General features: G+C 55.7%; 2 protein-coding genes across 3 annotated transcripts in view; both read left to right on the forward strand.

Annotated features, from left to right (window-relative positions):
* Positions 1 to 23,324, forward strand: part of LAPTM5 (lysosomal protein transmembrane 5) — a 43,140-nt gene that overhangs the window by 13,684 nt on the left and 6,132 nt on the right. Inside the window, exons 2-8 of one of the 2 annotated variants that reach the window (XR_002482428.1) lie at positions 826 to 916; positions 1,614 to 1,690; positions 3,481 to 3,609; positions 4,247 to 4,369; positions 6,022 to 6,117; positions 8,321 to 8,413; positions 9,661 to 9,804. Coding sequence is in view for 1 of the 2 variants with exons in the window: in XM_008066275.2 (XP_008064466.1) it covers positions 826 to 916; positions 1,614 to 1,690; positions 3,481 to 3,609; positions 4,247 to 4,369; positions 6,022 to 6,117; positions 8,321 to 8,413; positions 9,661 to 9,750 (699 nt within the window). In the remaining variant the exon portion in view is untranslated. Of the gene's footprint in view, positions 1 to 825; positions 917 to 1,613; positions 1,691 to 3,480; positions 3,610 to 4,246; positions 4,370 to 6,021; positions 6,118 to 8,320; positions 8,414 to 9,660; positions 10,003 to 23,324 lie in introns of those variants that run through there. The other variant, XM_008066275.2, reaches the window with a different exon arrangement.
* Positions 21,712 to 23,324, forward strand: part of MATN1 (matrilin 1, cartilage matrix protein) — a 9,658-nt gene continuing 8,045 nt past the window's right edge. The window contains exon 1 of the mRNA XM_021716685.1: positions 21,712 to 21,831. Within this exon, the coding sequence (XP_021572360.1) occupies positions 21,738 to 21,831 (94 nt within the window). The 5' untranslated portion in view covers positions 21,712 to 21,737. The remainder of the gene's footprint in view (positions 21,832 to 23,324) is intronic.

Consider the following 23,324-nt stretch of genomic DNA (forward strand, 5'->3'; position numbering starts at 1 on the left):
CATTCACAGCAAGGATCCGCTGAGGGGGTGGGGCTCATGTGTTCATTTAGTCATTCAACAAATAGAGCAGCTGGAGCAGTGAACAAGAGACACAGGCTTTCCCTGCCTGGAACCTGCAGTGGTGTGGGAATCATGGCTATACTCATGGAGTGAGTGCTTACTATCCGCAAGGCATGTCACGTGAATTGTCCCATCCAGCCCCACTACAGCCCTGTGAGGCACAGATCATCACCCCCATTTTGAAGATGGGGAAATTGGGGGCATGGGGATGGGATGGTGGCACCTGGGGAGTCAGGGCTCAGATGCTCTTCAGGCCCTCCCAGGCACGTGTTGATGACTCCAGGAGCTTGAAGCGCTATGGTACTCAGGGGCTGTGACGAAGTTCCCACGATGCCCAAAGCCTGTTGTTGCCAAGTGGGTGCAGAGGAGGAGCCCCTAGCCCCTCCCTGCCTCGGCCTCCTCAAGTCTGCCCTTCAGTGGAAACAGTTCCCGCTTACTGAGCACTGAGCATGGGTCTCAGGCTCTCCTGGGTCAGTCTCATGGACTCCTCACGATAGCCTCCCGAAGGAATTCCAGTGTCGCAGCCATTTTACAGATGGGAAAACTGAGGCACACAGCAGTCCAGCAGCTTGCCTAAGGTCACACAGCTGGAAAAAACAAGACCCAGGATTAAGAGCTTGAGCTGTCTGTCTCAACCGGGATGCCCCACTGAGGGCCCTCTGTCCTCTCGGGACCCCTCCCACAAGCCCCACTGAATGCCATCTTGAGGAAGGGGCCGGAGGAGGAGCCGCGCGGCCCTGCTGACTGACTCTGTTTTGCCCCCAGATCATGAGCATCTTGCTGTTCATTGAGCACTCAGTGGAGGTGGCCCACGGCAAGGTCTGCAAGTTCTCACAGATGGGCTACCTCAGGGTTGGTAGGTCCAGGGGGTGCTCGGGGGGGTGGGGAGGGGGAAGGCCCTGGCCAGGGTAGCCAGGCTGGGGTCCAGGGCCCGCCACCTCCAGGCTGGGCGGCCCGGGCAGGTCCCTCATCTGGAGATGGGGATGTTCCGCCTGGCCCCACCGGGGCCCCAATGGTGAAAGCGGAAGGGGCAGTACTCTGCAAGCCCCACCAGCGTGTGAAGGTGACAGCCACACACTCCTGCATAAGCCCATCGGTGGCGGCTGCACCCAGTTAGAGTACACCGGAAACTCCCCACTGTGGGACCCATCCCTGCTGGCCTCCCCGACCACATCTCCCTGCAGGCTCCTACCCCAGCTCTCTCCAGCCACACACACTGACCACACCAGGCTCGTCCCTGTCTTGGGCCCCTGCCTGGAGCACCCACCCCCCACGGCTCATGGCTGTCTCCTTAGCACTCTCAGGCCGCTCCTCAGGGATGCCTTCCCCTGGTGACCTCCTTCGGCTCCATGTAGACCCCAACCTGGCACACTCTGTTCCATCACCTGCTGTCCTTGTGTGCCTTGAGCCTGAGGACTGCAGGAGGGTGGAGCCTGGGCTTTCCTGTTCACGCTCATGGCCTCACACCAGCAGTTCCCAAAGTGTGGTCCTCGGAGCCTGGCTGGGGTCCCCAGGGGCACCCCAGGCCCTCACGGCTCCCCCTTGCCTTTCAGCCGACCTGATTTCCAGCTTCCTGCTCATCGCCATGCTCTTTGTCATCAGCCTGAGTCTGCTGATGGGAGTGGTCAAGGTAAGGGCCTGGGTTGGGGGAGGAGGGAAGGGAGTGGAGGAACCCCGGAGCCCCTGTTCCCAGCGGCCTCCTGGGTGAGTTTAGGTAACCACAGGAGACACTGGGAAGCCACTCTTTCTATGATTTTGTCCCCAACTGTGGGTGCATATGCATGAGTACTCCATGGTCTCCATGGTCATTTGCTTTCAACTTAAGGAGGACCTCGGCCTCAGCCTCTCAGGGTGTCTTTCCACACCATGACGGGGTTCACACCGTTGGTGGGCAGTGCCGGCTGCTGGGAGGGTGGGAAGTGCTTATCGTAGGGGATCCCGTCTGTACCCTGGGACTTTCACATTTGCCCTTTGGAGAGCCTTGTTTCCCTTTGGGATCCCTGGGGCTGGTGGCCTCAGTTTCCTGTTAAATGTGGTCTCCGTGCCCTAGCACAGGGGGCTGCATGGATTGCGACACTTTGGTGAGAACATCCTGGTGCCCCACAGGGAATTTCTAGAGACAAGAGGAAGTCTTGTCTGGGTACGGAGAGAGGGGAGAATGCCTTGGGTCTGGCAGTCAGCGAGAGGCATAGGGCAGGGAGTGTGGGTGCAGGCGGCTCAGTTCCACACAGTGACATGTGCCCATGCTCTGGGTGGGACCCACGCCCTGGAAAGTGCCCCAGGAGCTGCCAGTTTCATGGGGAAAGAGGACCCTCAGAGAGACAGGGGCATCCAGTGTGGCAACGAGGAGCTCCTGGGCCCGAGGAGAAGGTGAGGGGGAGTTGGGGCAGCTGGGGCTCAGCACCTGCAGCCAAGGAACTGCCATCACTTGGCCTGCAGAGCCGGCAGCCAGGGCCTGGCCAAACAGGACAGGACACAGAAGGAGACGGGCTGGTAAGGGGCCCAGCAGAACAGGTCGACCAGGTGCTGCTGCTTTGGAATGCTCTCCTTCCCCCCTGCCTGAAATGCCACCACCCACTTCCCTCGCTGACACCCACTCTCGGAATCTGTGCCCTCTGGGGGATGGTTAGCATGGCGCAGGGCAACTCTGGGTGCCTGTGCAGAAACCCCAGGGGCCTGGCTAGGGAAATGGAGCAGGTCGCCCTGAGCACCCTGAGGGCTGGGTTGTTTTGGCTGCCTCCTGGGTGAGTTTAGGTAACCCCAAGAGACACTGGGAAACCACCCTTTCTACGATTTTGTCCCCAACTGTGGGTGCATATGCATGAGTACTCCATGGTCTCCATGGTCATTTGCTTTCAACTTAAGGAGGACCTCGGCCTCAGCCTCTCAGGGTCTCTTTCCATGACTTGATACCCCTGGGAGTGGCCCATCTGGAGGAAGGTCCGACTATCTAGGCAGGGCAGGATCCCCCCTGCACCGGGCCTTTGTTCAACTGGCCCATCTGCCTCCAGTCGCCTACCCTTCCCCTCCAGCTTGCTTCTAATCACCTTTCCAGATCTAGCTCCCTCCTCCAGGAAGTCCTCTCTGATTCATTCTCCTCTGTAACATAGACACAGAGTCTTTCCTTGTTGGGCTCTTGTGAGGAGTTGAGTCAAGTTCTGCTCTCCGAGCCCCTATAGGTGGGGGCAGTTCCCTTACATCTTCTGCCACACTCACCATGCCGAGTCAGCTCTCACTTGGGGCCTAGGTCTTACCCCCATTCCCAGTGTCACTGAGGAAGCCATGTGGATCCCCACAGAGTGACCTCAGCTGGGCCTTGAGGGGGTGATGTGGGAGAGGGCGGGAAGGGAATGTCCGGCTGGGTGGGGGAGCCTTGGCCATGTGCAGGGGACACCCTGACCATGCTGGACCACCTTTCAGAACCGGGAGAAGTACCTGCTGCCCTTCCTGTCCCTGCAAATCATGGACTTCCTCCTGTGCTTGCTCACCCTGCTGGGCTCCTACATTGAGCTGCCCGCCTACCTCAATCTGGCCTCCCCGAGCCGCACTGTGAGTACCCAACCCTGTCCCTCATGCAGCCAGCAGAGCCCTGGCCCCACCCAGGGGCTGGGAGGGGGCTGGACACAGGTCCTGGGCTCAGGCTGGGGAGGGTGGGAGCCCTTTCCTGGGTGGCATCTCCAAGGCCCCCGAGCCCCTCCAAATGGCCCCAAGTTTCTTCCTCAGAAATATGTCTGCAGTCACCTCTCATGGGCGTGTCTTACGAGGTCTCAGCCCACATCAGCTCTGTGAGTGTGTGCGCACGCACGCACGTTCTGACACTATGGTGGGCGGCACATTCCCTGGGTCCCCAGGCCAGTCTTGTCCTCCCTTTGAAAGACGACTCAGGCCAGGGATGGGCATCTGCCGTGGGAATGGCAGGAGGCTGTGACGTCAGCATCGAATCTCCAGACTCTGCTCCTCACACGACTGTTGACTTTGAGGAAGCGCCCTGGCCTGGGAGTCAGCAGACCCCGGTTCTACTCTTGGGTCTGCCACCAGTCCTTGGCATGGACATCGGTGCGTCTGTGTCCCTCCGTGTGCAGGGACTAGAGAGTTGCCAATGTCTACCAGAGCCCACCTTGCAGGCAAGGGCCAGTGTGTGCCCCACAGCAACTGGACCTTACGTGCTAGTCTCTGTCTTCCCAAGGGCCACTCCAAGGTCCCGCTGATGACACTGAAGCTGCTGGACTTCTGCCTGAGCATCCTGACCCTCTGCAGCTCCTACATGGAAGTGCCCACCTTTCTCAACTTCAAGTCCATGAACCACATGGTGAGTCATTTGCTGGCTGTGTGGCCTTGGGCAAGTTGCTTTGCCTCTCTGTGCCCAGTGGTTAGGCTGGTTTCCCTAGAGGGAGAGCCTGGGAAGAGGTTTCTTGTGCTAGTGATTTACTGAGGGAGTGCGCTCAGGAAGAACTCTGTAAGGACCAAGGGAAGAAGGTTTGAGCAGGGAGGAAGCCGGACAACATGTGGCTTTAGCAGCAGCCCTGCCTGGCCCCAAAGAGAGTTTTGGAGTGGGAATTGCACCCCAGAACGCATACTCATTTTTTAAATTGCTGTCTAATAAATTATCCCCAAACATCTTGGCTTAAAACAATAAAAAATTAAAGCCAAGCATGGTGGCTCCTCCTGCCTATAATCCCAGCATTTTGGGGGGCTAAGGTAGGAGGATCACTTGAGGCCAGGAGTTTGAGATCAGTCTGGACAACATAGTGAGACCCCATTTCAGGAAAAATAAAAAGAAAAAGAAAATATTAGTAGGGCATGGTGGTGTGTATTTGTAGTCATAGCTGTTAGGGAGACTGAGGGAAGAGGATCAATTGAGCTGAGGATGTTGAGGTTATAGTGAGCTAGGATCGAGCCACTGCACTCTAGCCTGGGCCACCAAATAAGGCCCTGTCTCTAAAAAACAAAAAGCAAGCTATATATATATATATATAGAGAGAGAGTTGGAGTCTCACTCTGTCACCCAGGCTGGAGTGCAGTGGCATGTTCATGGCCTCGACCTGCTGAGCTCAGGTGATCCTTCTGCCTCAGCCTTCCAAGTAGCCGGAAATATAGGCACATGCTACCATGCCCGGCTAATTTTTTGATTTATTATAGAGACGAAGTCTTGCCTTGTTGCCCATACTGGTCTCAAACCCCTGAGCTCAGGCAATCCTCTTGCCTCCACCTCCCACAGTGCTGGGATGACAGGCATGAGCCACTGCCCCAGGCTAATCAACATTTCTTATTGCACATAGCTTCTGAGCATCAACCTGGGCTCAGCTTAACTTGGTTGTTCTGACTCAGGGTCTCTCATGAGGTTGCACCCAAGGGGTGGAAGGAGGCTGTGGCCATCTGAGGGCTTGATCAGTTCTCAAGGATCCACTTCCAGGATGGCTCACCCACGTGGCTGCGGGCTCTTTGCCTCACCTCATCCCCCTGTGGACGTGCAACAGTGCTGCGTGCGTGCCCTCCTACCATGGTGGCTGGCTTCCCTGAGGAAGTGCTCTAAGAGAAAGTGGGGTGGTTGGGGGGAACAGCAATATCTTTTACGACCTCGTCTCAGACATGGGACCAGCCAGTCCCTGGACATGAGCTGCCCCTGGGGAGGATGTGACCTTCCAGGTATTAGGAAACTGGGAGGCTCCCAGCAGCCAAGGCAGACTCTAGAGAGCATGAAAGTGTGGCCCTCGGGCAACTGGAACCTCCCAGTTGGGGACGGGGATGGGGGTAGCGGCATGTATGCTTCCCGTGGTTTGTTCACCTGTCAGATGGGCTGAGGGCAGCCCCTGCTCCCTAAGGCTGCTGTGGCGAGTGACTGAGGGGCTGGGTGGGCCCTCTGTGCCCCTGTGCACGTGGGCTTGTGCCTCCTGGATGTGTGGGCGCTGCTGGGACACCTCACGGCCAGCGGTGTTGATGTGGCTCCCATGTCTGTTGCAGAATTACCTCCCCAGCCAGGAGAACGTGCCTCACAACCAGTTTGTCAAGTTGATGGTCATCTTCTCCATCGCTTTCATCACTGTCCTCATCCTGAAGGTGAGTGGACCTGCCCTGCGGCTCCGGGAGGCGGGGCCGAGGCCCTGCTGTGGCCCAGGCACCCCCACACTGGCTGCTGGGAAACGGGCCATGTGTGCTCCTTGGCCGTCTTCCCTGCGTTTCATTCCCTCCTCCAGCCTTCCCATGCCAGCACCTCTCACTTTACTTGGGACCCTCATCGACAGCCCATTTAGAGGGCGTGGATCTGCCAGGACTGCCTGTGTTCAGGCGTCGGGGTCTTAATGCATAAACCAGGGGGAACTGCTCTGTCTGGAATTAGATACACACTGACTCGGGCTGGAATTCCAGTGTGTCCCTCACTAGCTGTGAGGTCAGTCATCAGCAAGTCACTTCTCTCTGGGCCTCAGGTGTCACCTGTAAAAGGGACATAATGAGTCTTGTTATGCTTTTGTGTGATTCAGGCGTCATAATGCAGATGGGACCTGAGGTCATGTTAATAGAGGTCTAGTAATGAGAAGGAAGGAGGTGAATGGTTGCATTCTTCTCTGGGATGATCAGGCCCAAAGGACAGGGCCTAGCTTCAGGCCCAGGTGTGAGAGGTGGCGACACACTAGAGTGTTCATAGCAGTACAACCAGCAGACTAAAGAGGCAAAAAAACTCTGCCACCTCTGGAGGCCAAGGAACTTGGGGCTATTCAGCTCAGAAAAGAGGTGACTCAAGGGACATGCTTAGCCAGGCTCGGTGGCTCAGCCTGTAATCCTGCACCTTTGGGAGGCTGAGGTGAGTGGATTGCCTGAGCCCGCGGGTTCGAGACCCGCCTGGGCAGTGAGACCTCATCTCTACAAAAAATCAAAATTATCAGCCGGGCGTGGTAGTGCATGCCTATAATTCCGGCTACTCAGAAGGCTGAGGCGGAAGGATCGCCGGAGCCCAGCAGGTCGAGGCTGCGGTGGCCAGGAGCGGCCACTGCACTCCAGTCTGGGCGACAGAGTGAGACTCCAACTCAAAAAAACAAAAACAAAAACAGAAAACAAAAAGCAAACAAACAAAAAGGGACGTGCTTGCTGTTTTTAAACACCAAGATAACTTGCGTGGGAAATTCTATAGGATCCTAGAGGCCCAACAGGGGTCTGGGGCCTGGGGCCTAAAGCCACAGGGAGGCTCATGTCCACAAAACAGAAGGAAGGTCTTGGAAAAAGTGTCCTTTTCTGATGACGGAGTAACACTGTAGCAATGTAAAGAGTACCGAGGAGCAGGAAGAAGCCCGTCAGTCCACCACCACCACCCACACCGGCCCGGAGACTGTCCCTGCTGATGCCCGGATGTGTTTCCTGCCAGTCCCTCTGTGCTGGTGGCGTCTGCAGATGCCAGCCCCCTCCACCTGCTCTCCCCTAATGCCAGCCTGAAGCAGAACCTTGTTCCTCTTATCATCCTCTCCAAGAACCGACCCAGCCCCAGGGCGTTAGTGAGTGCACACAGAGAACTTTCCTGGTGGCTTCGTGGGGGGAGCCAGTGCGGGGCTTACATGGTGCATGCTGCCGCAGGACACATCCTCCTGTCCCGCCAGACAGCCCCGTCCTGGGGAGGGGCTTCCCGCTCTGCCCCATCCTGCCTTGCTGGCCACCCCGACTTGCCTTCATTCTTTTGTGATCATAGTCTCTGCCTGGAAGTGTCTCTGCCCATCTCCCCACAAGGGGCACCATAGGACAAGGGGCCTTCCAAGTGACAGGGCCCTCTCCTGTTCCTCGGGAGGCAGTTGGGGTTGTCTGTTGTTCCCCGAGCTTGCCCCTTGGGACTCCATGCCCCACCTGGAAATTGCCCCAGATCTGATATCAGCCGCCGAGACAGCGGTCGCTTGCACGTATAAACACGCACCAGTGTTTCTAAATACAGCGTGTCAGAAATATTTCTGTGAAAACATTTCCTGCCATCAGCTCTGTCTCGAGGTGGGCGAGGCCATCTCAGAAGGTCGTGAGTTCACCATCAGGGGGCTGAGGGACTGTCGCCAGGGAGGCTGGAGGGTGGGCCGGAAGCCCCGCCAAGGCTCCTGCTGAGTGGTGTCTGTGGGCGATGGAAAGGCAGTGCCTGGAGCACACGGGAAGGGCTGGCGAGGGGCCCCCCACCGGAAGAGCAGGGTGGCGTTTCGAGCGAGCTGGGGCTCCCTCCTGGCACCTACCCCGGGACCCCCAGGGCGGGAGAGGGAGAGCTGGCAGAATACAGCCTAAGGGGGCCTCTCTGCAGTTCTACATGTTCAAGTGCGTGTGGAGATGCTACAGACTCGTGAAGGACATGAACTCGGCCGAGGGGAGGGCCAGCTCCAAGGAGCTCCCGAAGGTGAGTGAGCCCCAGGCTGGGGGCCAGCGCTGCCCTCACTCCCTGTACCATCCATGTCAAGTCCCTTTCCTTTTCCTTCTCTGGGCCTCGGGTTCTCCACTTGTGAGATGAGGGTTGAACCAGAAGAAAAGTGATGTCTTTTAGCTCTGACAGTCTAAGATTCTATTCATTCATTCATTCAGTGTTTTCTGCCTCTCCCTCTTTGCTAGTCTCATATCCAATCGTGGGGGTGCAGCGAAAACTAAGATGTCACCCCTGCCTTAGAGAAGTGACTGGTCCAAAGTGAATCCAGACAGATCCAGTTACAACTTGGTGTGAAGCACAGGGACAATGGACACAGGGAAGGCTTCCTGGAGGAGGTGACACATGACCTAGTCTTGGAGGGTCAATGGATATGAGATAGCTGGGGAAGGGGAAGGTGGCCTTCTGGGCAGAGAGGAGAGGGTGAGCTTAGAAGCAGCTTACTGGAGAAGTGTTGGGACAGGGGCAGCTGACTGGCTGCTTACTTTCCTCATCTGCAAAGTGGGGATTGTATTAGGCAAGACAGTTGTGGTTGCAAGCAGTAGAAAATCAACTCAATCTCACTCAAGTAACACAAGGAATGCACTAGCTCACAGAACTCAACAGTCCACTGTAGGTCTGGCTCAGGCCTGGTTGAGTCCTGGCATCAGAGTATGATCTCATCCTTTTCATCTCATGACTTTACTTCCCTTACAGTTAGCTTATTTTTTAGGCAGCCCTTTCCTCATGGTGGCAAAATAGCTGTCAAATCCCCAAGGTTGACATCCCATTCTCTCAGTAACCCCAACAGAAAAAGAAAGTCCCAGAAGTATGTCTGATTGGACTAGGTTGGGTCACATGCCTATCCCCAAACCAATGACAATCACCAGGGGGATGGAATTCTACTTTGAGTGGCCAAACCCAGTCATATGTCCATCCCCAGGAGGGGTGAGAACAGTTCTTCTAGAGGTACACAGATTGAGAATGCTTTCCCAAGGAAAATGGTGCATTGTTATAGAAACAAGGGGAACTTGGTGCTGAACAGGCAAAGGCAAGTATGTCCCTTCCAGGATCAGATACCACACCTATATCTCCCAGGCAATGTCCAGCACATGGTAGTATCCAAGACCTGCTAGTCACTGTTGTCATCATTTTGCTGGAGGTGGGGGTCTGGGTCCCTTGACCCTGGGTTGGAAACGTGGGTCCTCCTCAGCAATTCTCAGCCCTCATCTCTCTGTCTCTCTCAGGTGGTCCTGCCATCCTATGAGGAAGCCCTGTCTCTGCCATCCAAGGTTCCCGAGGGGGACCCACTGCCACCCCCGTACTCGGAGGTGTGACCCTTGCCAGGCTCCGGCCCTAGCGCTGGGAGGGGTGGAGCTGCCTCGTAATCTGCTTCTTTGCTTTGGTGGCCACCGTGGCCTGGGTGGACACCGCCCCCCTGGTCTGACTTCAGGGCAGTCCCCTCGTGTCCCCCTCACTGGCCTTTTCCTTCTGCAGGGCCTGTGAGATGCTCACAGTTGGGTCAACCCTTTTGGCTGAATTACTCCTTGGGCCTCAAACACTCAGTCCCACAATGCTCAGTCTATTTCAGTCAGCTCTGACAGTTGTTGAGGCCATGGGCCATTCTAAATTGGGTGAGTTTGCTAAACAACTAACTTGATCTGTTCAACCAAGCAACTGACAGATCAAAACGTACATGTCAGTTCAGTAAAATAATTTGGTCAAGCAACAGTCCGTTGTATTGGTTTATCAACATTGTCATTTCACACAGCAATCAAGTAATAATCAATTAGCCACCCCCCCTAAATGTATATAATCAATTTCTCCAAATAGCTTTCATGAACAATGATCAGTTAGTCAGCCCTTGGTCATTTAGAATAGTGAGAAATAGAATACATAGGATAGTGATAAAATTCAATTTAAAAAATCAAGTCAACCTCAAACCGCTTATTTCAAATGAACTCAACAACTGGCTGCCCACCCTGGTCACTTCAGTACCTCTGAGTAAGCGGCTGCATAGGTGTTAATTCAAATGAAAATCAATGATGTAGTTGCCAGACTGTTCCCCCACAGCTAGCTCCAGGAAGTAACAGCTGTTTCGATCATAAACCAGGCCCTTGAAGCACACAATTGTCTTGTGAAGAGCTGTCATCATCAGCAGTCAAACGCTTGCCTATCTGGGGGCTCTGCGGTCCCCGAGTCGCACGGCAGCAGATCCATGAAAAGGATCAGCTCAGTTGTCCTCTGGGAACAAGCTGGCAGTTAATTCCCAGGCCAGGATGCTGACAGCCACTGGTCAGCCGTAGGCAACTTAGTCTGTCTAAGGCTTGTGGTCAAGCAGAAATTCTGCCCTGCAGTCAGGCACATCTCTTTGTTGGACTAAATCCACAGGTTAGTTCAGTCAAAATGGGCAGACCCCTTGTGGGCGCAGACCCTGCCCCTGAGGTCCGGCTGGTGGTGGCCGCCAGGAAGGGCCCCGACACCCCTCTTTGTCCTCTTCCCTATGGGTCGGGGTCCCTGAGAGAGCAATCCAGAAGTGGAGATAGGGCCATGGAAGCAGGGTCTCTGGGACGAGAGAGAGGGTTGTGCAAGAGGTCCCTGCCAACACCCCTTGTGTCATTGCTTTATGTGTGACAGGGAAGGCGTTTCAATAAAGCAGCAATAAGCTTCTCGCTGGTTGATGTGTTTCCTGAAATATGTACGGGGTAACTGGGGACCTGCCTTCTACCTCCGTCACTCACTCCCAGCTTGTGTGTAGACACACACACACACACACACACACACACACACACACACACCTGTTCCTGCAGTCCAGAAACTCCTCCCGTGGGCCATGCTCAGCAAGTGAGCATCACGATTCGACGCCATCTGGGATCCCGCATCACAGCACTCCGAGGTCTCCTGAATCTGGCGTGGACTCTGCTGGCCTGGAGAGCACCTGCCAGGAGCCAGGTCCTGCTCTGGATACTGGGTATGGCCCCAGTGGGTCAGACTTGCCTCCAGTCACTCTCAGTCTGGGGGGGGGACAGATCCATAAACACTTGTAATAGCCCATGGTCAGCACCACAATGGGGCCAACCTGAGGGACTTTAGGCTCAGCCCAAGGGCCAGAGAAGACTTCCTGGAGGGAGGTTCACCGAGCTGAGTCTGAAGGCCTAGGCAGCAGCAGTAAGCACAGTGCGAAGGATGTTCTAGATCCAGGTAGTGCAGGTGCTCCATGGCGTGTGGGTAGGGGCAGGGGTCGGCAGTTCAGTGTGGCTGCAAGTGGGAAGGGGAGGGAGAAGAGGCTGGCCGGGTGTTGGGGCCCAGATTGGGAAGAGCCTTTGCACACAGTAGGGCTCTTGGACTGCAAGCTCACCAGGGCTAACCTCAGCCAAGAGGACATTTACCGGAAGGAGAGGGTGAATCGAGTTTATTAAAAAAAAAAAGATGGTCATGATGTTTTTTGGCTCTCTCATAAACTAAAAATCCAGGGATTTTTGGCTTCCGGCATGGCTGAATCGAGGACTCAAATTCTTCCATGATGTCTCTTTCTCTTTCTCCATCTCTTACCTTTCCTCCCAAGGGTTGCTGAACTGCTGAGGACCTGACTGACATCCAAGTCAATTGAGATCCCAGGACAGTCTGAACTGGGATCTGTCACAATACCAAAAGAGCATAGAGCCAAGGAATGTGTCCTTGGAGGGTTTTGGGAAGAGGAGTTAAGGGTCAGTTTGGGCTTTCGACAGGAAGAAATCAAATGCAGGAACCCACAAGAAGGTGGGGATGTCATCCTGTGGGGAGCAGGGGAGGGGATGAGTTTGAGAGGTATGGTCGACCTTCTGGTGTTGTCATCTTTTCTTGAGGATGGCAGATGTCTTCATGGACTTTATCTGCTCTTTATCAGACCCCAAGCAATTAGCAAAGTGCGGCTTTAACAGAGATGGACAGTGAGCTCCCATTCGTGCATGGGAATTGAGACCCAGAGACATCAAGTAACTTCCTTGAAGCCACACAGTGGTCACAGATTAGACCAAGTGTCTCTTTTTTTTTTTTTACTCCATGTGGAGGCTGTTGAGAGGGGCTGGACCCCAGTCTGTGAGCTGCTGTTTCTTGTGAACTACTCCCCCGCCCCACAGAAGCACCTACCAAGTGAGGGTGGGGAGCAGAGGTCACAGGAGGAGGGGGATTGGCCCAACCTTGCATCCCATCACAAGGGGACCAAAGGGAAGTAGCTGTGTGTCCCATGGATGGGAGACCCTGAGCTTGCTGAGGTGACTCCCTGGTACTTCCCCTTCCCCACTCCCACCCTGGACCAGAGCCCAGGAGCAGGCTGGGATGTGTAGTGGGATTGTGCCCTGTGGCCAGGCAGCTGGGAGGGGGCTGAGAGGAACAGGAAATAGCTGGGTTTGGGGAAGTCCGTGTGGTTGGCCAAGCCGAGCAAGCCGGAGCGCCTAGGCAGTCCTCGCTGCGGCCCATCAATGCCCCATTTGAGGCTCACACAGGGGTCCTTTGACAGGCCGGGATGGCTTGGACCCGCTGAGAGGGCCCGTTTGAGCTGGATGCCCGGAAAGGGGGCAGCCCGGGAAAGAGGGGCCCGTTCCATGGCTGGGCAGGTGAGAGCGGCTGGGCTGGCTGTGGCTTCGAGGGAAGGGGGCGGGTGAAACTAAACCCGGGGTGCTGAGTGGGGAAATCTCATTCCCGGGACTGTGATGGCATCAGGAGGGTCGCCATAACCAGGTGGGCACTTTGACGCCTCGGCTCCGGGTCCCTGTGCCTCTCGCGGCAGGTGCTGTGGGCTGACCATTCCTGAGGTTCAGGGAGCGGCGGGTCTGCCCAAAGTCACGCATCGGTCAAGGAACGAACTGGGCTTGGATTCCATCCCCTGCCTGGACCTGAGTGTGTCCCTGGACCGCTCTGGGTAACCTCGTCCATCCTCTGGAGACCCGCCACCTCACAAGGCCTGCGTTGAGCACCCATCCCAGGCCTCGAGCCCTCTCTGGAGGGCCCTGTGTACAGGGGAGGTCTCAGGGCAGCAGGTAGGATTGTGGACTGGAAGGGACCTTGGAGGCTGCTGGTCCCACTCTTCCCAGCCTCTGCCTGGGCTCACACTCCCATCTGTGGGGAGCCCTTTCCTTGCCAGGCCCTTCTCCCACCTCTTTCTGGGAGAGCAGTGTTACTTAGCAAGTACTTCCTCCTGCTGAGCTGAGGTCTGTTTTAACACATGGGTCTGGCTCTGGGGTCTTCTTCACTCCTGGCCTTGAGGGCTCTGCACATCTGCTCCCTGTGCCCACAGCAGCCTCTAGAGGATGGGCAAGTGGCCGCCCCCAGTCCCAAGACTGCTCCCACACAGAACATCTCCTCTGCTGTGCCCCTACTTGCCACCACCCTCACCCCCTACACACACACACACACACACACACACACACACACAGTGTACACACACACACACACGCAGACACGCACATGCAAGTTTTTTAGCTTTGAGTTAGGTGACATGGATTTTGGATCTCTGGCAGGATCTTCACTCATCCCTATGTTCACTCACTTATTCCAGAATATTCCTAAGGGGCCTACTCTGTGCCTGTCCTGGCTCTGGGTATGCAGGGTGTACACTGAAGAACAAGGCCCTGCCTGTCCTTGCCCAGCTGGGTATGGCAAGAGAGAGCCGAGGCAAGTGCAGAAGGGTACCATCAGCCCGGAGGTGGGGGTCGGGCGCCTGAGGGGAGGGAGAATGGCGGCCTCCAGCAGGGCAGAGTCCCTGGAGGAGGTGATTCCTGAGGCGAAGTGGGAGTTAGCCAGCAGAAGGAAGGGGAGGCAACTCCAGGTGGAAGGGTGATCTCTGCTGGGGAACGGGGCCTGAGGTAGCTTGGTGCAGTAGAATGGGGCAGTGAGGTCTAGGGAGGGACCCTGGAGCTGGAACTCTTCCAGTTAGAGGCCACATGATACAAACCTCATTTTCTCATCTGGAAAATGGGGCCAATAATAACCACCACCTTTAAAGGATTGCTGAGAAGCAATGAGTTGATTATGTAAAATGGTAAGAACACTGAGTGTGTTCAATTAGGAGTGTGTTTGGATGGAAGACACAGAAAACTCAGCCCTGTGGCTTTGACAGTTGGCGGTATGGCATATTTTTCATATGTACAAGAAATCCAGATATAGGCAGTTGCTGGCATTGTTTCAGCAGCTTAAGAAAATAAGAACTGAAGTCTCTTAATTTCCTCTTATTTATCCCTCGTGGTCAAAAGATGGCTGCTAATACTCTTGCCAACATATCAATCTCAAGGCAGGGAGACAAAAACCTTCCCAGGAATAAGTTTCCTCACTTCTCATTGGTCAGGACGGGTCACATGGCACCTCTGAGGGAACAAGAGTCTGGAAAAAGTGACTATTTTGCAAGGGAATTTGGAACAACCCACCCAGCAATGCCTTCCACAAACCTTGCGCAGCACTTGGCAAATGCTTAGGTAAGGGCGGCTGGTATCAGGTCCACGGGCTGGAGTTGAGATGCATTTGGGGAAGAAGGGAGAGGTGAACCTGGGGGCAGATCCCATGGGGGTCTTAACTGCCAGGCTGGGGAGTTGGGACATGACCCCGGAAGCTATGGGGGACTGAAGGATGGTGAGCAGGGTGAGAACATGATTTTAGAGCCCTGGGAAGCTCCTTGATGACAGGGACTGAGGCGTGACCCCCGTGTACTCCCGGCACTGAGGACAGGCAGGCTTAGTAAACACATGTCAGTAGTGCAAATGATTGCCCCCAAGAACCCCATGCCACCTTGAGATGGAGGCCTGGGGTCCCTTATGAGTGCAGGGTCCCAGAGAGAAGGCTGATGGGGGCAGTCATCCCATGAGACATGGTTGGGCATGAACTTGGGGAGGGGCTGCACGCCTGGGTAGATTCAAGAAGCACCTGTGGGGCTTGGACGCAGAAGTGAGAAGGAGGGAGGGCCAAGGCCAGTGTCAGGTTTGGAGAAGGTGGGGCCCAGCTCTGAGCTGAGTACACAGGACAAGGAACGGGAGCGCATTGATGCCGGTGGTACTGGGCTCATGCTCCTTTGGGGGTGAGTGGTGGGAAGGCTCTGGAGGCAGCTGCATCTCCAGCTCTGAATTCAGGAGAGTGAGGGAGGGTGAGACATGAGTGTCATCTGTACACATGTGGGTGGGAGGTTCACTCATCAGCGGGACATGATGCTGTGCCGTGGTCTCCCCAGACACACCCTCAGATGAAAACACATGCCTTTTGCCCTGCCCAGACTCTGGCTTCCAGCTTGCCTGACCACTTCTAGGGTCTGAGACCAAGGCAGCACGAGGAAGGGGTCCTGAACCAGGCATGTCACCTCAGAACAGAGGCTGAGGCCCAAATGGGGCACGGGCAGGATGGGTGCCTGGCCACACACATGCACACATACATGCACAGTGTCCCAGAGGGTGGGGGGAGCTCCCCTTCTCACAGAGGGGGATCCTTGCCCTGTGGTTGTGGGCACGCGACTCTACTTTCTTGGGTCTTTGCCTGACTTCTGGGGAGACCAGAGATTCATGTTGTTAGGCACCCTGGCAGAGTCTCCCATTTGCAATGAAATTGTTCAACTGTCTAGAAAAGCAGTTCCCAGGTTAAAGGAAGTTGGGGCAGAACCACCTTTGGGCTGCCCCGTGTCTCTGGGTGTTGGAGGAGCCTCTGCAGTGGGCCTAAGAGGCGGCTATTGTGTGTCTTCAGCCACAGGCCTGCTCACTGCCTGCCTGGATGGGTACTCTGTGAACCCATGCTCACATTCCAGTCGCTGTCCTGGGCCTCCAGGAGGAAGCCTCCCTAATGAGCCGCCAAAAACATTTCCATGGGCAGTGGGTACAGCAGAGAGTGCCTGCACGAGGGAGCTACAGTTCTAAATACATACACAGTGTCCACCCGGGACACTGCTTTGCTGCCACCTCTGTGGCCCACAAGGTCGAAAAAATAGTGTCCTCTGCTCCACGAGATGTCCCAGGCAGGGAAGCAGTTGGACAGAGGCTTGCAGAGACAGCCGAGTGCCAGAGGGTGACTCCAGTCAGCACACCCCATCGCCTCATCTCTGACAACCCCCAGCTCAGAACACCACACATACAAGTAGCCTTGACCTTGACATGGCCAAGTTGCTGAAGTTTTATATGTCAAGGGAGTCGAATCCTGTCAGAGGGCTTTGAGAAAATCCAGTTTTTCTGAAGCCTCTCAGGGGAGCAGTGGTCAGGACAAGGGACGTGGCGGGAAAGTTTCTGCATGACTTCCCAGCTCCTCTGCCCCAGGAAGATGAGGTGGGCATCTCAGGGAGAATGTGAGAGGGGAGGATTGGCATTTTTCTGGGGTTGGACATCCTTACAAAGGCTGTAGAGGGAACAAGGTTGACATCGCAACATTCCTTAGTTGCCCACAGTTACTCGCTGTGTCAAAACAGGGCTGGGCCTTGCTGCCAGGCCTCAGCTCCATGGGGCCTTTCCCACCAACCCGCTCTGCCCAGGGTAGGGTCTGAGGGTATGCCTGTCCAAATCCATGGGAGGTACACTTGGCCTTCCTAGCCAGTGAGCTGCTTTTCTCCCTCCTTCCTCATTCTACACCCACATATACCACCCGAGGGAGACAGAATTCCAAGATAGCCTCACTGACCTGTGCTTTGTCTAATTCTCTCCCCTTGGGTGTGGGTAAGATCCCCCAAAGCTGTTGTGAGACAAGGAATTGGGTGCAGCTGGATTATTTGATCCTTGGAGACACAGTGAGAGGAGAAGCAGACTAAAAGCTAAACACAGACACTAAGTACTGGGACGGGAAAAGTCAATAAAAGGTGCACTGATAAGCAGGTCAACTCTGTGGGCAACTGGGGCTCGCTCCTGCGGGGACCTTCTGGGCGCACCTCAGAGATGACCAGTGCCAGATGGGGAAGCAAGTCTTTGTCCACAGTTCCTGTCCCCGATGGTGATGTCAGGTCCCCAGGCCACCTGGCTCTCTGTCTGGGTCTGTGGGAGCCACCTGCTGCAGCTGCTGGTGAACTGACCCCAGCATGGGCTGCAGGGCCATGGGGTGGGCCCCAGTGCTGACTCGGATGCTCGTTTGTCCCCACTGTGATGGGCTGTAGAGAGGTCATTCCCTGTAGGGTGAAGAAGGTATCCAGCATGGCTGAAGCCTGTGTTTTTACCAGCCTCTCTGGACGTGCAGGTATGGATGTCTTCAGAGTTTGCTTCAGAGCCTGAGCGTCTAGGGTTTACATTTCCCTCAAGTAAAAGCAGTTGCCATTTGTTGAGCATGAAGGTTGATAATATGCTAGAAGGGTGGAGTCTGCCCTTGAGGTTCGTGTCAGAAGACAAGCAGGGAGTGACTCATTCTGTGGCAGAGAGGAGGATGGAGGGAGGGAAAAACGGAGGGAAGGGGAAAGAGACTGAGTACCTGGAAAAGGCAGAAGGAGACAGACTGTGAAGAGCCTTAACAGTTGAACTTGGATTTTGATCTAAGGTGATACAGTTTTAGTTTTTTCATCTGGAAAGGGTGACAGAGACTGTCCCTGCTCACTAAATATCCTCGTCCCATCCCTGGGCATTCAGGTAGAGTCAGGTGTCGCACACTCTCTGTCTGAGGCAGTCAAGAGACACACGCGCCATCTCTCTCTGGTCCATGTGGCTAGAGACAAAGGACGTGGTGGTGGGAGAGTGAGATGGAGCAGCTTTGGAGGGGCCTGTGCAGGGGGCACCTGCCTGGCTCTGGACTGAGCCACAAGACAGAGAAACAAACCCTGTGTTGAGCCACTAGGACTAGGGGTTTGTTTGTTACTGTGGTGTAGTCCGGCCCATCCTGACTGACGCGAGAAGGCACCGTGAACACAATGGGCAGTGATGTCGCAGTCACTGCGTCTCTTCCTCACAGCCATCCAGTGACATTGGCATCAGGATCCCAATTTTACAAACAGGAGATGAACACACAGACAAGGAAGGGACAGACTGAAAGTCACCACAGCTGGCCCATGACAGACAGGGCCGCAAGCCCAGCTCTGCCTGCTTCTAAAGCTTTCTCGCTTCCCAGGATGCCTCAAAGTCTGGCACACATGCCACTGGTGGAACGCAAGATAATTGTTGGTAATATGTGGATGAAAAGGCTGAATTTAATTAGCTTTGAATGTGTTTGAATTTCGTATTGAATGAATATTTATTGGAATAAATATAACAACTGTGCATCAAACCAGTGATTTCACGGCTATTATTTCTTAGGAGGGGGAGACATTTTATAAAAGTGAGCTGGTTCAGAGTGAATTAAAGAGATCCTGAATCAACAGCAGTAAATGTACGAGGTGTATGTGGATACAGCACCTCTGATTCTATGATGCTGTTGGGCCAAGGACGAGCGGTGTGAGCTGCCCCAGATGATGCTGCATCTCCCGTCAAAGGAGCACGAGGTAGCCAGGTTTGCTCCCTGGGGAAAGCACTGGGCCTGGGAGCACTGGAGTGGGAGTCCTGAGCACTTTCCATTGAACCACCCTACCCGGGGGCCTCTCAATTTTTCACAAAGGCTCTCTCTTGCACACCACACTAAATAAAGACTTTAAGTTTCTGGAACTCCAAGGGGTACGAAGGGCAAGAAACAGGGCGAGGAAACAGCAGGAGCCCTTCACAGCTGCCTGCTCAACTTGCGAGCAGCCTTGAAGGCCCCTCCATGCACTTTTTCCTTCCCTCTGGCAGATACCGGCCACACTGTTCCTGATTTTTTTCAAGTCCTGGGGAAAAACGTTTCACATTCTAAAAACACAAATATTTATTTTCTGCCTCAATGTATATGCTGGACTCCTCCCCACCCCGGCCCTTGCCCCTGCGATGGAATGTGAGAGCTGTCCTCTTCTGGGGACCGGCTTTGCTTCCGAAACGTGGCAGCGTATTTCTGCGGCTCTGCTAATGAGGGGGAAGCGCCCTGGAGAAGGCGCCGGTGTTCCTCCAAGGGCCCACAGGACCACCATTCAGAGACAGGGCTGAAAGAGCCAGTTCATGGGCCCAGCTGCCGCCTGCAACAGGGCTTTGTACCCCAGCCCCAGCATGGCCTGGTCATCAGGGAGGGCCCCCCCCCCACGTGAGACTCCAGCTCATGTTTCACTCGGGCACTCCAGCAGGGCGCGGGGTAGTGCTGCACTTCTCTCGTTGACGCTGGCGCTCGTGTGACCCTTGAGGGTTGACGGGGATTGGAAACCCACCGGTCATTTGTTTCTTCTTTTCATTCTTTCCTTCATTTGCTGTCTGTTCAGGCACCCAGCAGGGTTGCAGGGTCAGGGAACGGAGACAGGCAAGGCCCCTGCTCTGTGGGAGATGGGTAGCACCTTCACAACATGGTCTTGGGAAGGGCTACGTGCCCTCGTCTCCACATCTGCCTCAGCTCTGGGGAAGACAGTGACACAGCTGCAGAGGGTCAAGGGGTCAGCGGGCTGAGCCGGTTTCTGGAATGGGAGAGGGCTGAGAATTAGGCATACTCAAAACTTACACGGGAAACGTCAGAGGGAAGTGCTCTCAACATCCTCTCCCCTAACTCTGGTGAGAGAGGAACAAGACCTGAGACCCAGGCTTGGCTCTGCCCCTCCGCTGGTGGGTGCCTTTGGGCAAGTCAGGGAGCCTCCCTGGGTCTCAGTTTCTCCACCTGACAAATGGGCGAATACATTAGAATCTGCTGACCTTTCAGGTTTGTTGGAGAACAAAGGAGGCAGAATGATAGGGCGAGCGACTTTGCCATGCCAGGTGTGGAAGGGCTTGTTGTCATAATTGCTGCTGAAGAGTGAGAGCTGTGGGCTGTGTCTGCTGTGCCCGGGAATCACTTCTTAAAAACCGTGCATCTCCCTTCACTGAGATTGGATCTACAGAGTGAAGTGCTTGGGTCCTGAGTGTTGCGATTCTGCCCTTGGAAAGATGATGGCCCTTTGACCCCGTCTCCACTTCATTGCCCCTCATGTGGTCTCAGGGAGGGATGCGGGCCAAGCATTACCATTAACGTAGCCCGATGACGACTGAGGCTCAGAGAGGTTAAGCTCTGGGTCGCACAGCTGGTTAGCAGCAAAAGTGGCTTTGAACCTGGCTCTCTAAGATGGCCAAGCCATGCTCTTTCTGCTCTGTCCTATTTGACTACTGGACCCAAATGCCACTAAAGGAACCATTTTCCTGGGTTTGTCCCTTTATTTACAAGCCTTGGCCTTTTCTATGACAGACAGGTGCAGAGATGAACCCATCAAATGCTTGCAGGCTCACAGCTGGGAAAGGCCATGTGGGGGAGCACAGAGAGGGGCTGGTGGGGAGCTCGGCCCAGAGAAGGCCCCTCCACCAAGTGACTTGAGCAAGCAGCTGGGAGCACGGGCCTGGGGTCTGTCCTGGCAACGATACATCTTAGCTGTGTGACTCTAGACCAGTTGCTTGAGCTTTCTGTGCTTGAGTCCCCCATCTGGGAAACAGGGTGGTGACAGGAGCTACCTTGCGGGAAAGTCATGACAATTAACTGGGACATTTCATGTAAGTCCTCTGCTCCTTGCATCAACCCGGGAGGTGGGCACTGTCACCGTCACAGCTTCTGGGCGAGGTCTCTGAGGCACAGAGAAGTGAAGTAACTTGCACATGGTCACACAGGCGATTAGCTGTTAGAGCAAATCCAGGTAACCCGACTCCCAAGTTGGTGCTCTCAGCCCCTTTCCCTGCTGCCCTGCACATCCCAGAGTGGACACACACATTGACTCCAACTAGGATCTGGAGAGATGCTGTGAGGCAGAGTTAGTGAGAGGAGAGGGCATTCCAGGCAGGCGGCCCTGCACATGCAAAGGCCCAGTGGCCTCCGAGGAGAAGCCAGAGGTGGCAGGAGAGCAGGGTGGATGTGGCAAGGAGGGACAGCGAGGCTGCAGTAGGGACATGTGCCTCATGAGACCACCGGGCTGGGACTGCGGTGGGGAAGGATCTGGGTGTGGGCAGAGGGGAGGAACGGGGCAGGGTTGGGGCATGGCCCCTGGACTCAGGTATGCCGGCCGGTGGAGCGGCAGGTCAGTCAGCGTGGGCTCCAGGTGCTGGGGGAGGCCCCCCACCTGAGCTTTCCCAAATTCCAGCTGCGGCTCTGGTTGCTTCTGCAGGAAAAGGAGCCCTTGTGGTCGGAGGGGCCTCTGGAGCTAGGGCCAGGCACTCCCTCCCTCTCCGGGCACACACACCTCCATTCAGGCCCAGCCCCGCCCCCAGGGGTGCGAGGGGCCGGGTTGGGCTGCCCCACGGCCATGGGGGGCCGCCCGGTTGGGAGGCTGGGCGGGCAGCAGGGTTGATAAGACCCGGCCCCCACGGGCCCCCGCCACCGAGCCAGCCGCTGCCTGTGCTGCAGGACCATGGGGGTCATCCCTGGTGCCAGCCTCACGCTCTGCGGCCTGCTGCTGCTGCTCCAGGCCCCGGGCAGCCCCAGCCTCGCCCCCCAGGCCAGAGGTGAGGAGGCCTGCAAGAGTTGCAGGGAATGGGTGCTGGGCACCGAATGGGCAGAGGCTGAAGAGGACCCAGGGTGGGGAGAGGGCCAGGGAGGCAGGGTTGGCCAGCAGAGATGGCAATGCTGATATGGGCCGGAAGGGCTGACCCCCAGCCTCAGGGGCCACGCGTGAAGCAGGCTCGTGGTCTTCCAGGTGTCTGGGGGCAGCAGCCACTCAGAGAGTTGGCTGTCATCTGGAGGTATGCCAAGCCCAGGGTTGAACTCCTGGCTCTGAGGGTGCAGATCTGGGGGCCGAGAGCTCATTCCCCCTTTGCTGGTCCTTCCAGCACCGGGTTCTCCAGAGACAACACCACTCCCAGAGGGTCAGGCTTGGGCAGTGAGTCCTAGAATGCCCGTTTTTCCTGAACAGTTGGGGAAACTGAGGCCAGAGAGAGAAGGACCTAAGACCACACAGTGAGATAGCCCAGAGCCTTCAGGGTTCTGATTTGCTGCTCTATGGTGTTGTTAGTTCCCTCTCCCTCTCTAGATAGTTTATTCATTTGTAACTCTGGGGAGCCAGCTGCATGGTGATTACTAAGGTCTCTCAAGGAACTCTTGTGCCCAGGGTCTGGTCCAGGACACTGTGACATTCTCTTTGGGACATCCTCATTGGGAGAATGAAGAAGTTCAGACTCAGCCTGGACAGCGAGGGAAGGGCCTTTGTACTGAGCCTGGCCTGACTGCAGGCTCAGGCCAATGACAGTGTCATGCAGGAGCCTTATTCTCCCCGTTGAACAAATGAGAAAACCAAGACTCAGAAAGGTGCCCTGACCTGTCCAGGGTCATGGGGTGGCTGAGCAGGGATTTGAACCCAGGCTTGCCTCATTCCAATTCAGGGCACGTCCCAGCACATGGCACTGCCTCCCTGGGTGTCCGGAGGCACATTGCTCCTCGGGGGTGTGTTTTGGGACCCATCTGGTCAGACTGCCAGGACTTCCTGCTCCTTTTCCCCCATTCTGGGCCAACAGCCAGCAGCCGAAGGAAACTGGTTCCACCCTGGTGGTTTGCTCTGATGCCTAGATGAAGAGGCTGTGTGGAAGTGCCCATACCTGGAGGGCCCACCCTCAGTGGCCTCCTGTCCAGCTGGGAGGAATAGGTGTCCTTGTTCATGGCAGTAAGTCTGGGCAGAACCTGAGACGTGTGTGATCAGGGAGTCGTTTTCTGCTCCCTGGACACTCACCACAGGCCCAGCCCTGAACAGGGTCCTCCATGCATCTCTGAAGAAGGATTGCCAGCTCACCAGATAGAGGAAATGTATAGAGAGGGGAAGTGAGTGGCCCAAGGCCAGGACTAGGCCAAGGCGCTTGCTGGAGTGTCTGCACACTGACAGCGGGGCCGGCTGGTCCCTGAAGCTCAGGGTCTGTTCTGCTTGGCGTCCAGCCTTAAGCAGCCCCATGCTCTGCTCCCGGGCCTCCTATCCTCCTGCAGGCCCAGCATCCTGACCTCCCTGCTCTCT

This window comes from Carlito syrichta, unplaced genomic scaffold, assembly GCF_000164805.1.
Source record: "Carlito syrichta isolate Samal-C Ts95f unplaced genomic scaffold, Tarsius_syrichta-2.0.1 Scaffold308872, whole genome shotgun sequence".
Classification (NCBI taxonomy): domain Eukaryota; kingdom Metazoa; phylum Chordata; class Mammalia; order Primates; family Tarsiidae; genus Carlito; species Carlito syrichta.